The sequence below is a fragment of the Dendropsophus ebraccatus genome, chromosome 3, assembly GCF_027789765.1.
Source record: "Dendropsophus ebraccatus isolate aDenEbr1 chromosome 3, aDenEbr1.pat, whole genome shotgun sequence".
Taxonomy (NCBI): domain Eukaryota; kingdom Metazoa; phylum Chordata; class Amphibia; order Anura; family Hylidae; genus Dendropsophus; species Dendropsophus ebraccatus.
This window is the reverse complement of record NC_091456.1, coordinates 196,979,424-196,995,378: the sequence shown is the minus strand read 5'-3', so window position 1 is coordinate 196,995,378 and position 15,955 is coordinate 196,979,424. Positions and strand designations below refer to the sequence as shown.

The following is a 15,955-nucleotide window of genomic DNA, read 5'->3' as shown; positions in this document are numbered from 1 at the left end:
TGTAATGTACATGTAGCTGAGCTGTATATGTGTGTAATGTACATGTAGCTGAGCTGTATATATGTGTAATGTACATGTAGCTGAGCTGTATATGTGTAATGTACATGTAGCTGAGCTGTATATGTGTAATGTACATGTAGCTGAGCTGTATATGTGTAATGTACATGTAGCTGAGCTGTATATGTGTGTAATGTACATGTAGCTGAGCTGTATATGTGTGTAATGTACATGTAGCTGAGCTGTATGTGTGTAATGTACATGTAGCTGAGCTGTATGTGTGTAATGTACATGTAGCTGAGCTGTATGTGTATGTGAGCTTACACACTAGGAGGACACAAGAGGCAGTAAGTGCTGTGTTTGCAGATGGTGCAGCCATTGTACATAGAATCAGAAAGCTCCTGTAAGTGTGGGGTGAGCTCTACTTTGGAATCTCTTGAACAGGAATTGTCATCGGTCTTGGGGGTGGATAACCTGAGGGGGATTCGTCTTCATTCGAGAGGGAATTATCAGGCAATGAAGACAAACCAACAAAAAGATTCATGCAGGAATGGAAATCCTTTTGGAGGAACAAGAACACAACTCCAGAAACCAATCAGATTCCGCCTTTCATTTTCCAAAGAGTCTGTGAGGAATGAAAGGTGGAATCTGATTGGTTGCCGGGGGCGACTGAGCCAGTTTCACTTTACACCATGTTCGATAAATCTCCCCCATTATGTCACATCTTAAATCCACCACATGGTATAACAAGGCAGAACTACGTGGGACCTCGGGGATACTTAAAGTAACTTGAAAATTCCATGAATTCCACAATCTATCCCGGTTCTTGAACCGATAGTGAGAAAATAATAACAAACATATAAAGTGACTAAATAGTTTGTTTTCTTTTCTGTTTCGGTAGTTATTATACTGTTGAGCTATGGTCTTCTATTATTTCTAGAGATGAGCGAAATGAAACCGACCAATCAAAATTCTGCAAAGCGAATTCCCACCAATTTGTTAAGGAAATTAGCAAAAACACTAAATGGCGGCTGTACATGCTGTCTGGAGCGTCACTCAGCAGGAGAAAGGGATTAACCATAATCTCTAGCGTCCGTCCAATCAGCTGCAGCCCCTCTGTGATGTCAGTATCTTCCCCTCTTTATAAGGAGGTTTGGTAACGGAGGTGGCCAGTCGGCTGTGTGTGGAGGATAGAGCAGGATGGCAGCAGGCAGTTATAGCAGAGCAGGGAGAGACTAACAGAGGGATATAGGGACAGAGAGGAGAGACTAACAGAGTGATATAGGAACAGAGAGGAGAGACTAACAGCGATATAGGGACAGAGAGGAGAGACTAAGCGATTTAGGGATGGAGAGGAGAGACTAACAGCAATATAGGGACAGAGAGGATAGGATAGCTGATTGTGGGGGATTGTTTGTTGTAGCTGTCAACCAAGTGTCCAGTGTCAAGTAACTGTGTGCCTATAAGAGTTAACTGGGACCAGTAAAGACACAGTCCATGATATTCACTCTGGGCACTGTATACTCCTATTGAGTTATACCAAGTTACTGGAATTAGTGAATGGAGCGTGCGCCTTACATAATCAGTGGTCACTCTCCACTCCTGCTGTGTTATAGAAGTTGGGTTTCATCAGTGAACTGAGCGTGCGCTTTACATAATCAGTGCTTGCACTCCTATCCTACTGTGTTCTACTAGTTTGATTTCATTAGTGAACTGTGTGCGCGTTACATAATCAGTGCTCGCACTCCTCTCCTACTGTGCCCTGTGCCTGTCCAGTTGGATCCCAGACTCTATTTAAAAAAAAATGTATGGTTTTGCCAAATTATTTTGTTTGGTGGAGGAAGACGAGTAGGTTGAAGTATGCTACATGGACACAGTTAGTCGATGAAGGTGGGATGGCTCTCCCAGATTTCCGGTTATATTTCTTAGCAATAGGTGCACAGGAACTTAAGAGGTGGGGCACTTCACCCATTATACAGTATATTTTGAAACAGGTTAAGGGGTGTTATGGAGATGTTTTTGAAGGGGTGGAAGCTAATTTTGGTGGCAGCAAAATTCTTTTACAGGTTGGATTATATGTAAAAACTTGCATGGTGATTAAGAAATTGAGAATGCATATATGTGGTGTCCCACTAGGGGTGTTACTGTTATCCACACCCTGCGCAAAAGTTTGTACTTTTTGTGGTCATATCACAGTCAGTATTTAAGGATGACCACTAGCTGTCGCTGTATTGTGTGTTTACGCGTGGAAGCTGAACAGCTGAAGTGTCTCAAAGGGTTATTGTTTTTGTGTACCAGAATCTGCGAACCAGTAGGATCTTTACTTTCTTCTGTCCTATCACCTCCTCTCTTTCTGCTCTTCTGTTATACTCTTTCCACCCAACACGCTGGATTGGAAGTTAGTCCCTTAGGTGAAGGAGGAGTCTTAGTTAGGATTCTGTAGAGAAAGGACGCAGATCAGATAGCTCTCCACAGTGGTTCTACGTGGGCCATGGCCCTCTGCCAGGTCGCCCAGGAAGAGTAGTCTAGTCTTAGTCAGTGCCCTGCATGGGTAGGACGCATGGGTCAATACACCGCACTATGCAGTGCTAAAGCCTCTTGGGAGAGGACCTGCCTACATATAATCTCAACCCACGCCATGGACTAGGAGTTACACAGTGCAGGACAGTATTCACTAAAGAGCCAAGAAGCTAGGAACAGATCCGGGTGGAGCAAAGTTACTAGAAAGTCGATAAACTCCATCTCGCAGCGCGGGTGACAGCCAGGAAACCCTCACCACTCTGCTCAACCCAGGTAACTAGGTCTGGAGCCTGTGTCACCTATTAGTACGGTTCAGCCAACACTAGTGGGCATAAGGTGGTGTGAAGACTATAAGGAAGTCAATACACAGGCACAAGTTTTTCTCTTTCTTCTTCTCTACACTCCAACCTCCCGGCAGAGCACATTACTACTTGGGTTGAGACTCTCACGGCACCCTCCTCTCTACTACGCTACCTCAGCACAACTTTGCCAACTCTTCTACATCCTACTCAGCACTTATCACGCAGATTTGGTGGTTCTATGTTTAAGTATTTATTGGAACTTTGTCAAGTGTATCTCCCTTCTGTATTACCTGCTACACATTTTCAAGTGGTAAACCAACTCAACTTTATCTTGGAGTCTGTGATTATTCACCACCACCTGCACAGCATATTCACTGCAACCTTGGGACACCTCCCCTTTCTGTGGGTGGTGGGTCCTACTACACAGGAGTGTCATTACACCGCTCTGGCCACCTGTGACTACACTATCCCAAGGGACCCGGTAGCAACACCGACACCGACCACAGGGGAAAAGAATACAACCGGCCTTACACCATCACACCTGTGTGCCCACCAGGCACTGGCGTCACGTGACAAACACTTAAGGTCCAGCTGAATCTCGGCCATCGACCACAAGTAGTGGCGTCACACTTCCATCTAGCAAGTAGCCGGCCGTCCCACCGCTACAACATCCTCCGGGGGCTCACCACACTTACACATACGGAGAACCTAGAGGTTTGGGTGATTAATAAACATGAGTTGATAGAGAAGTTAAGGAAAGAAATATCTGTCAGCTATTTATAAAATGAGGATTAGGGAGAGGGGAAGGACTCAGATGGGGGACCTGAGGGATAAATGGGGGGTAGCGGTTGGGGGACTACCCTTTGGCAGGATGCGGTGAGAAGTGTAACATACTCCTCAATCAGCTCCTCATATAGGCTTGTTAAGCTGAAAATTCTTCATAGGATTTATTATTCTCTGTCGTTTACATTTTTTTTTCAAAAATCAGTAGTACAGGCAATTTTAAGAAATTTTGTAATTGTGTTTATTAGCTGAAAAATGCATTTTTATCATGAAAAGAACAGTTTGAAGCTCTCCCCCCTGTCTTCATGGTTTTCTATGGAGAGGGGAGGGGTGGAGGGAGAGGAGGCACCAAAACAGGACAATAAAGAGTTAATTTACAGCTACATTAATGGGCCATCTCCTCTGACAGTCAGCACTGACCTCCCTGACCTCTAAATACCGACTTTCACACAGGTCCTGCTGTGTAATCCTTTGTTCTCTGCTGCCGACTAATCTCCCTCCTACCCCCTCCATAGGTTACACAGGGCTCGACTGATGCAAAAGAGTCAAGAAAACAACAAAAACACGACAGTGACACTTTGAGCTTATTCAGAGCTTCTTTTTTAAATAGAAAAAAAATATATTAAAGCAGATCCTGATTCCTTTCACCCGTAGAAAATGTGAACACAAGATCATCAGGGGATATATACAGAAAAAATAAAAAGAACAAATCCATAATAAGCTCCAAGACCCTGGAACCTGGAGGACCTGATGTCAGCCTGACTCCACGGAGACAGGTCCTCCCAGGATGGATGGTTCCCAATTGATAGCTAGAGCTGTAACCTGCAGTATTACCAACTCGTCACTTATAAATCACGGACACAGATAAGACAATGTATCAGGATTATAAGCCTGGAAATAATGGCTGTTTTACTATGGTAATCACATTTTATAGTCAGATAAAGTCAAATCAATTGGTGAGAAGTTTGGAGTTGCGGTATATGATATCTGTATTACCGCCAAATCTCCTCTGTACATGGGGAATACATAGCTGTGGTATCTGGATTCTATCTGCTTTCTGGAGAACAGACGGGTGACCACGGGTGATCACTGAGCTTTCTGACTTGGCTTCTCCCCTGAGTGACTGTTTAGATGTTTAATAAGTTTCTCCTTCCGCGTATAACATTTCCCACACTTATCACATGAGTATGGCTTCTCTCCTGTGTGAGTTCTTTCATGTACAGTGAGATGCGATTTCTGAGTAAAACATTTTCCACAGTCTGAACATGAAAATGGCTTCTCTCCTGTGTGGGTTCTTTGATGTTTAACAAAATCTCCTTCAGAAGTAAAACCTTTACCACATTCTAAACATGATAATGTAATCTCCCCTGTGTGAATTCTTTGATGTTTAATAAAATCTCTTTTATAAGTAAAACTTTTTCCACATCCTGAACATGAAAACATATTCTCCCCTATGTGAATTCTTTGATGGATAATAAGTTGTGATTTCCGAGTAAAAGACTTTTCACATTCTGAACAGGAAAATGGCTTCGCTCCTGTGTGAATTCTTTGATGTCTAACAAGATCTGCTTTACAATTAAAAAAGCTTCCACATTCTGAACATGGAAATGGCTTCTCCCCTGTGTGAACTATTTGATGTCTAACAAAAGTTGATCTGTCAGCAAAACATTTCCCACATTCTGAACATGAAAAGGGCTTCTTCCCTGTGTGAACTATTTGATGTCTAACAAAAGTTGATCTGTCAGCAAAACATTTCCCACATTCTGAACATGAAAAAGGCTTCTCTCCTGTGTGAGTTCTTTCATGCATAGTGAGATGTGATTTAAGAGTAAACCATTTCTCACATTCTGAACATGAAAAGGGCTTCTCCCCTGTGTGAACAATTTGATGTCTAACAAAAGTTGATCTGTCAGCAAAACATTTCCCACATTCTGAACATGAAAATGGCTTTTTCCCTGTGTGAACTATTTGATGTCTAACAAAAGTTGATCTGTCAGCAAAACATTTCCCACATTCTGAACATGAAAATGGCTTCTCTCCTGTGTGAGTTCTTTCGTGTAGAGTGAGATGTGATTTCTGAGCAAAACTTTTTCCACATTCTGAACATGAAAAGGGCTTTTTCCCTGTGTGTATTATTTGGTGTCTAACAAAATGTGATTTGAGAGCAAAACATTTCCCACATTCTGAACACGCAAAGGGTTTCTCTCCTGTGTGAGTTCTCTGATGTACAACAAGCTGTGATTTTACAGTAAACCGTTTCCTACATACTAGACAGGAAAATGGCTTCTCCCCTGTGTGAGTTCTTTTATGTACAGTGAGATGTGATCTCTTAGAAAAACATTTCCTACATTCTGAACATGAAAACGGCTTCTCCTTTTTTTTCTTAGTAAGCTGTGATGAATCAGTAGATGGGACTGGTATATAAGGATCAGATGAGAGATCTTTGCTGTGAGGGGCTGAGGGTAGATCTGGGGTAATAGAATGTTCTTCATATGTATCTTGTGTGATAGGATTCTCTGCTTTATAACCTGAAAATATCAGATTTCCCTCTGATCTCCGGGTACAGTCACCTGACAGTAGAGAAGAGAATAATAGTAATAACCTTAGAAGATTTGTACTTAGATTTTTTTGTGCAGCATCTTATTCAGAATGTGACGTCATGGAACCCGCCCGTCCTCCATCATGGAACACTCTCATAGCAACCTAGAAGATTATCGGCAGAAAAAGACTACCTGGTGTATCTAGTCACCTATTTAGCTCTATACATGGATCACAATCTTCTATCCAGCCCAGCATACTATTATATATATACATACAGCCCAGCATACCATTATATATATATATAAGGCCCAGCATACCATTATATACATACACACACACACACACTACTGTTCAAAAGTTTGGGGTCACATTTATTTTTGAAGGAAAAGCACTGTACTTTTCAATGAAGATAACTTTAAACTAGTCCTAACTTTAAACAAATCCACTCTATACATTGCTAATGTGGTAACTGACTATTCTAGCTGCAAATGTCTGGTGTTTGGTGCAATATCTACATAGGTGTATAGAGGCCCATTTCCAGCAACTATCACTCCAGTCTTCTAATGGTACAATGTGTTTGCTCATTGGCTCAGAAGGATAATTGATGATTAGAAAACCCTTGTGCAATCATGTTCACACATCTGGAAACAGTCTAGCTTGTTACAGAAGCTACAAAACTGACCTTCCTTTGAGCAGATTGTGTTTCTGGAGCATCACATTTGTGGGGTCAATTAAACGCTCAAAATGGCCAGAAAAAGAAAACTTTCATCTGAAACTCGACAGTCTATTCTTGTTCTTAGAAATGAAGGCTATTCCATGCGAGAAATTGCTAAGAAATTGAAGATTTCCTACAACGGTGTGTACTACTCCCTTCAGAGGACAGCACAAACAGGCTCTAACCAGAGTAGAAAAAGAAGTGGGAGGCCGTGTTGCACAACTAAGCAAGAAGATAAGCACATTAGAGTCTCTAGTTTGAGAAACAGACGCCTCACAGGTCCCCAACTGGCATCTTCATTACATAGGACCCGCAAAACACCAGTGTCACCATCTACAGGGAAGAGGCGGCTGCAGGATTTTGGCCTTCAGGGCAGAGGGGCAAAGAAAAAGCCATATCTGAGACTGGCCAATAAAAGAAAAAGATTAAGATGGGCAAAAGAACACAGACATTGGACAGAGGAAGACTGGTAAAAAGAGTTGTGGACGGATGAATCCAAGTTTGAGGTGTTTGGATCACAAAGAAGAACGTTTGTGAGACACAGAAGAAATGAGAAGATGCTGGAAGAATGCCTGACGCCATCTGTTATACATGGTGGAGGTCATGTGATGGTCTGGGGTTGGTGCTGGTAAGGTGGGAGATTTGTACAGGGTAAAAGGGATTGTGAATAAGGAAGGCGATCACTCTGCACCGCCATGCCATACCCAGTGGGCAGCGCTTGGTTGGAGCCAATTTCATCCTACAACAGGACAATGACCCTAAACACACCTCCAAATTGTGCAAGAACTATTTCCAGCAGAAGCAGCAGCTGGTATTCTATCATAGGTAATGGAGGGGCCAGCACAGTCACCAGATCACCACCCCATTGTGGGGGGGGCAAGGAATAGATTGTTGCGCGCGGGCCCCCCTCAACGCCGGGCCAGGTCACAGCGGCGACCCCTGCGACCACGGTGGCTACGCCACTGATTATATATATACAGCCCAGCATACCATTATATATATATATATATATATATATATATATATATATATATATATATATATACACACAGCCCAGCATACCATTATATATATATACAGCCCAGCATACCATTTTATATATATATATATATATATATATATATATATACACACAGCCCAGCATACCAATATATATATATATACATGGAGCCCAGCATACCTATATATATATATATATATATATATATATATATATATATATATGCCAAAAAGGGGTCCGTGGAGCCTCAGTTACGAGTCTCAAAACACGGGAATAGCCAGATATCTGGCTATTCCCGTGTTTTGAGACTCGTAACTGAGGCTCCACGGACCCCTTTTTTGCATATTTAAATTTTGTATGGGACAATTAATGGAGACTCGTAAATGAGTACTCCATTGGAATTTTTCACTGTTCTCCCTGAGTTCAGTGATTGTTGTGTTTTGTTGGTCTATTTATCATTGCCCCAGTAGCCAGAATCCTGCTCCACACTGACGAGGGGCAAATACCCCGAAACTGCAGTCTGTGGATGGATGCCTGGCCTTGGTAACCCTTGTCTTATGTCGTTATACTCGCCACAGAGTTAGACTTTGACTCACAGGGGCCACCCTGGTGTTTCCCTATTTAGGTCCTAAAGCTCGTAACAGAGTGAGGACCTGAGGGACTATGTATCAGGGTGGTTTGGTGCTCTCCCCACTAGGAGGCACCCCTTGGCAATGGGCTTCCTTCTCTGGAGAGAGGGATATCTGGCTATTCCCGTGTTTTGAGACTCGTAACTGAGGCTCCACGGACCCCTTTTTTGCATATTTAAATTTTGTATGGGACAATCAATGGAGACTCGTAAATGAGTACTCCATTGGAATTTTTTACTGTTCTCCCTGAGTTCAGTGATTGCTGTGTTTTGTTGGTCTATATATATATATATATATATATATATATATATATACAGCCCAGCATACCATTATATATATACAGCCCAGCATGCCATTATATATATATATATATATACATATACACACATACAGTCCAGCATACCATTATATATACATACAGCCCAGCATACCATTATATATACATACAGCCCAGCATACCATTATATATATACAGCCCAGCATACCATTATATATACATACAGCCCAGCACACCATTATATATACATACAGCCCAGCATACCATTATATATATACAGCCCAGCATACCATTATATATACATACAGCCCAGCATACCATTATATATATATATACAGCCCAGCATACCATTATATATATACAGCCCAGCATACCATTATATATACATACAGCCCAGCATACCATTATATATATATATACAGCCCAGCATACCATTATATATATACAGCCCAGCACACCATTATATATACATACAGCCCAGCATACCATTATATATATACAGCCCAGCATACCATTATATATACATACAGCCCAGCATACCATTATATATATATATACAGCCCAGCATACCATTATATATATATACAGCCCAGCACACCATTATATATACATACAGCCCAGCATACCATTATATATATACAGCCCAGCATACCATTATATATACATACAGCCCAGCATACCATTATATATATATATACAGCCCAGCATACCATTATATATATATACAGCCCAGCTGTTAGGACTAGGAGTAACCACTAAGGCCGGTTGCTGGGGGCGCGACGCCGGCGTCCATAGCAGCCGGACTGCTTTTCATGTTTTTCACTAACTCTGCTCTGCTACTCCTTGTTGAAGCAGTGGCCAGGGTGCTCTCCCCTGGCCGAACAGCATAAGCTGTAGAAGGTTTCACTAATTGTTGATTGACAGCTAACACACCAGTCAGCTGTCAGTACCTGGGCAGGACCTGGAGTCCCAGCCCCTATCACTCCTGGGGCTGGGACTACAGGTTGTATAAGTATCTTCCTCTGTTTTCCACCCCCTGCCTGTGAAAGTGCCTAGTTCGCTAGTGTATCTGGATCAAGTGTTTTCCCTGCTTTGTATTTCTGGTAACTTGACTTCTGGCTTCTAACTAATCGACTACCCCTTGGACACGTTTTGTACTGCACTGCTCAACGGTTACTGACTCGGATTCCTGACCTTGCTCTCATTGTGTTTTGTCTGTCCTGTTTCGTTTAGTGTTGCACTTTAGTCGATCAGGGACTGCCGTCCAGTTGTCCGTTTGCTACCTAGGGCATCTGAGGCAAGTAGGTAGGGACAGCGGGGCGGGTGCAAGCTTCAGGGCTCACCTGTCCTTGTGTCTCCCTGTCCCCATTCTAACACCAGCATACCATTATATATATATATATATATATATATATATATATATATATATACATACAGCCCAGCATACCATTATACATATATACAGCCCAGCATACCATTATATATATATATAAATATATACATACAGCCCAGCATACCAATATACATATATACAGCCCAGCATACCATTATATATATAGCCCAGCATACCATTATACATATATACAACCCAGCATACCATTATATATATATGCAACAAATTTGGGCTGGGTCCGCGGAAACACCACTAGATGCACAGATCTCCCGGGGTACGGCTCTATCCCCCAACGTTATGCAGAGAAAAAGGAGATTGAGGACAGCATCGTCTTCCAAACACGTGCTAATTCTTTATTGTGCCAGTCTCTCTCTCTCTTTCTATATATATATAGCCCAGTATACAATTACCTTCCCCTACCGTCTGACTGAATTGGAGACTTAGAGGTATCAGAAATCACTGCACCTAAATCCTTCTCTTCTAAATTCTTCACTAACATTTTGTTAGGCTACATTCACACCCCTGTAGTGCAACCATGCAGCCGCGGCCCCCACCAAGAATGTGCATCTGTGCCATGCGCATTGCGGACAGAACAATGGAAGTGTGAATGTGGTCTTAGTGTTCCATTGTTTTGACCACTTATCTAGTAACGCTAAATCATTCTTCATATTACTGACGCCTCCAGGAATATCAGCCCTATTGTCTATTGTGTCATCAGTAACAGGAGGAACTGACAGGACACAGAGCGTATAATATCACACACAGAATAGTTACAGCCAGTGACTGAGGAGGATGTGTGACTGTTCTCTGCATTTACTGGTCACTACTCACCTGGGCGGTTACCTGTAGTGATGTCCTCCTTATACTGCTCATCACTGCTGTCATCTGTCTCTTCTTCTTCTACCCTCATGTCTGCAGCATTAACATAATTCAGATTCTTCCCTGTAGTAATGTCCTCCTTATACTGGTCATCACTGCTGTCATCTGTCTCTTCTTCTTTTACCCTCATGTCTGCAGCATTAACATAATTCAGATTCTTCCCTGTAGTGATATCCTTCTTATACTGCTCATCACTGCTGTCATCTGTCTCTTCTTCTTCTACCCTCATGTCTGCAGCATTAACATAATTCAGATTCTTCCCTGTAGTAATGTCCTCCTTATACTGCTCATCACTGCTGTCATCTGTCTCTTCTTCTTCTTCTTCTACCCTCATGTCTGCAGCATTAACATAATTCAGATTCTTCCCCGTAGTAATGTCCTCCTTATACTGCTCATCACTGCTGTCATCTGTCTCTTCTTCTTCTTCTACCCTCATGTCTGCAGCATTAACATAATTCATATTCTTCCCTGTAGTGATGTCCTCCTTATACTGCTCATCACTGCTGTCATCTGTCTCTTCTTCTTCTTTTACCCTCATGTCTGCAGCATTAACATAATTCAGATTCTTCCCTGTAGTGATGTCCTCCTTATACTGCTCATCGCTGCTGTCATCTGTCTCTTCTTCTTTTTTTACTATATTGTTTAGACTATCAGTAAAGTTTATTTCTTCCTTCTGATTTGTGATCTGTGAGAAAGTAAAATAAAAGGATAACACAAGACAAGAGGAATCTTTAATACAAAGAAGAGGTGAGAAGCTACAGGAGAGGAGAACAGAAGGGAGTGCACGGTATTAACCCTTAAAGTGCACCTGTAGTTATAACTTTCAAAATCGAAATCAGCAGTAGATGCGATATAAAGAAAGTTTGCAATTTACATTTCTTTTCTTTTTTTTTTTTAAAGTTAACATGGAGATCACAGCACTTCCTGTTTTCTGACTTTTTCATACTCAAAGGGTCAGAAAACAGGAAGTCCTGAGTTTGCCAGGCCATCTGCCAGGCTATCTGAGAGAGAAGACAGTCATGTGATTGATGAACACATTGAGCGGGGACTCTGTACTGGACGTAATTTGTGTGTTTAGTCTATTATTTTCAACCAGCACGAGTCAGAAAATCTGCCTTCAGGAGACTGGACCTGGATACAGTAAGTATAGCTGTTATATAGCTGCCTTCAGGAGACTGGACCTGCATACAGTAAGTATAGCTGTTATATAGCTGCCCTCAGGAGACTGGACCTGGATATAGTAAGTATAGCTGTTATATAGCTGCCTTCAGGAAACCGGGCCTGGATACAGTAAGTATAGCTGTTATATAGCTGCCTTCAGGAGACTGGACCTGGATACAGTAAGTATAGCTGTTATATATAGCTGCCTTCAGGAAACCGGGCCTGGATACAGTAAGTATAGCTGTTATATAGCTGCCTTCAGGAAACCGGGCCTGGATACAGTAAGTATAGCTGTTATATATAGCTGCCTTCAGGAGACTGGACCTGGATACAGTAAGTATAGCTGTTATATATAGCTGCCTTCAGGAGACTGGACCTGGATACAGTAAGTATAGCTATTATATAGCTGCCTTCAGGAGACTGGACCTGCATACAGTAAGTATAGCTGTTATATAGCAGCCTTCAGGAGACTGGACCTGGATACAGTAAGTATAGCTGGTATATAGCTGCCTTCAGGAGACTGGACCTGCATACAGTAAGTATAGCTGTTATATAGCAGCCTTCAGGAGACTGGACCTGGATACAGTAAGTATAGCTGTTATATATAGCTGCCTTCAGGAGACTGGACCTGCATACAGTAAGTATAGCTGTTATATAGCTGCCTTCAGGAGACTGGACCTGGATACAGTAAGTATAGCTGTTATATAGCTGCCTTCAGGAGACTGGACCTGGATACAGTAAGTATAGCTGGTATATAGCAGCCTTCAGGAGACTGGACCTGGATACAGTAAGTATAGGTGTTATATAGCTGCCTTCAGGAGACTGGACCTGGATACAGTAAGTATAGGTGTTATATAGCTGCCTTCAGGAGACTGGACCTGGATACAGTAAGTATAGCTGTTATATAGCTGCCTTCAAGAGACTGGACCTGGATACAGTAAGTATAGCTGTTATATAGCTGCCTTCAGGAGACTGGACCTGGATACAGTAAGTATAGCTGTTATATAGCAGCCTTCAGGAGACTGGACCTGGATACAGTAAGTATAGCTGTTATAGCATCTGCAGGAGACTGGACCTGGATACAGTAAGTATAGCTGTTATATGGCTTGTTTTACAGCATGACATCAACAAAAAAAAAGAATGTATATTGCAAACTTACTTTATATCTTATCTACTGTTGATTTAGATTTTGAAAGTTATAACGGCAGTGACACTTTCAGTGACACATCCAGGTCCAGTGTCCTGAAGGCTGCTATATAACAGCTATACTTACCATATCCAGGTCCAGTCTCCTGAAGGCAGATTTTCTGACTTGTGCTGGATTAAAAAAAACTGACTAAACACAGGAATCCCGGCCAGTACAGAGAGTCCCGGTTCAATGTGTCCATCAATCATATGACTGCCTTCACTGTGTGAGCGCTCAGATGGTCTTTGATACACAGGACTTCCTATTTTTTGACTGTTTCCTGTTTTTTGAAAAAAGATGAGTCAGAAAACAGGAAGTGCCGTGTTTTGATTGATAACGTAAAATAAATAAATAATGAATGTAAATTGCAAACTTGCTTTATATCACATCTACTGCTGATTTAGATTTTGAAGATTATAACGACAGGGACACTTTAAGGACCTTTTACACATAATCGGCCCATGTAAAAGTGACAGCGGAGGAGACAGAAGATGCCAAATCCTCGGCTGATCGTTTTTTTCAGAGCATGTTAAAAACTTTATCGTTATCAGGTGCATGCCTCCCAGACTGATGGAAAGCCGGAGGAGGTGGGGCCTAAAGACACAGAAGCTGGATTGGAAGACAGAGAAATAGGATGACGGATCACAGCAGCAGTACACTAGGTAAGTATGTGTGTGACCTGGAAACTGACAGTACAGATATATGTAATGTGCTGTCAGTTTCCATAGCTGCACAAACAATATATGGATTGTTCATGCAGCCAGGTTACTCAATTTCTTGTCCCATGTAAAGGCCGTGCAAAAGAGTGCTGATCTCCGGATTTACAAATCTGTCCATGTAAAAGGAAATTTACCTTCCATTCTAGACAGACAAGAAACATAAAGGAGGAAAGGAGAGATAAGGGTTAATCCTGTTACACAGGAGACACAAGAACCATTACTGTAAGGAGGAACGGAGGGTGAGGGGCCCGGAGCAAATAGGAGGAACTCCGGAGACCCAGACTGAGAGCAAGAGCCTCACATCTACACATCATAGGGAAGATCTCCATCTACCTGATCCTGATCCTGTGGGAGAAGAGGACGGGGACATCTCTCTGGTGCTGTTCTCTTACTGGATCGGACTGGAGGGAACACATACAGAGACTGAATTCATTCTTTCCATCCAGATAATACAGAGAGGAGGTGTGTATATAGTCCTGTCTATTACCTGCTGATGGGAAGGGCTGCTGATCCTCCAGCATCACATCCTTGTACTGATCCTTGTGTCCTTCTACATACTCCCACTCCTCCATGGAGAAATAGACCGCCACGTCCTGACACCTTATAGGAACCTGACACACACAATGATCACACAGTCATCCCCCCCACCCCTCCAGTGGTGTTACTGTATAATGTCCCAGCATTCCCAGCAGCCACAGTCTCACCTCTCCACTCAGCAGCTCCACCATCTTGTTGGTGACTTCTAGGATCTTCTCTTCCTCCATTTCCTCATGTATCAGGGGCCCCGGGATTGGGCTCAGGGTTCTTCCCCATCCTTCACCCCCAGGGGCCCCACAGCGCCCACTAGAGGACTTCTTCACTACTGTGTAATCCTGTGTATGGAGAGACACATCACTATCACTCCATCCATTCCCAGAATCCCTCACCTCTCCAGTCCTATCCATCTGTTATTCCATAGATAAGAATGATGTCATGATGACATCACTCCCAGAATCCCTCACCTCTCCAGTCCTATCCATCTGTTATTCCATAGATAAGAATGATGTCATGATGACATCACTCCCAGAATCCCTCACCTCTCCAGTCCTATCCATCTGTTATTCCATAGATAAGAATGATGTCATGATGACATCACTCCCAGAATCCCTCACCTCTCCAGTCCTATCCATCTGTTATTCCATAGATAAGAATGATGTCATGATGACATCACTCCCAGAATCCCTCACCTCCCCAGTAAGCAGGAAGAGTATGTGTAGGGTGAGGGTTATTATCCTGTCGGCCATCTTGTCTCTGTCTCTCTCCATGGTTGATGGGTCGGTCTCTTATATAGAAGATATCAGCAGAGGATCCTGGAGGGAAGAGGAGGAGACAATGTAATATCACATATATATACCTCAGGATGCAGCACGGTCAGTATATAGAAATGTTACAGAAAAGTTTATACAAATGTTTAATGTTCCTCAAAGTTTGTCAATGTCTACAAAACTTATCAGAGACTTTAAAGTATTGAGTCCAGAAGGGGTTAATAGTTCTGCTGTCCCCCAGCTCCTTCCCTGCTGTGTGCTTCCCCTGTGCTTCCAGGACCTGCTATGATGTCACAGTCATGTGATCAGTCACATGGAGGAGTAGTCACATGATCAGGGGCTGCTGCTCAGTGTATGCAGGACTCTGCTGTGCTGGATGAGCTGAAGTGATGTGTATGCAGCAGAGCTGTGTGTGTGTGATGTGTGTGGAGCAGAGCTGTGTGTGTGTGATGTGTGTGGAGCAGAGCTGTGTATGTGTGTGTTATATATGCCTGCAGCAGAGCCCTGTGTGTAATGTACATGTAGCTGAGCTGTATGTGTGTAATGTAC

General features: G+C 42.6%; 1 protein-coding gene across 1 annotated transcript in view; it reads right to left on the bottom strand.

The window, feature by feature from the left end:
* Nucleotides 1–15,955, bottom strand: part of LOC138786674 (zinc finger protein 721-like) — a 49,506-nt gene that overhangs the window by 8,675 nt on the left and 24,876 nt on the right. Inside the window, exons 3-4 of the mRNA XM_069963652.1 lie at nucleotides 10,989–11,721; nucleotides 4,706–6,172 (exon numbers count right to left, since the gene is read on the bottom strand). Of these exons, the coding sequence (XP_069819753.1) occupies nucleotides 4,706–6,172; nucleotides 10,989–11,721 (2,200 nt within the window). The remainder of the gene's footprint in view (nucleotides 1–4,705; nucleotides 6,173–10,988; nucleotides 11,722–15,955) is intronic.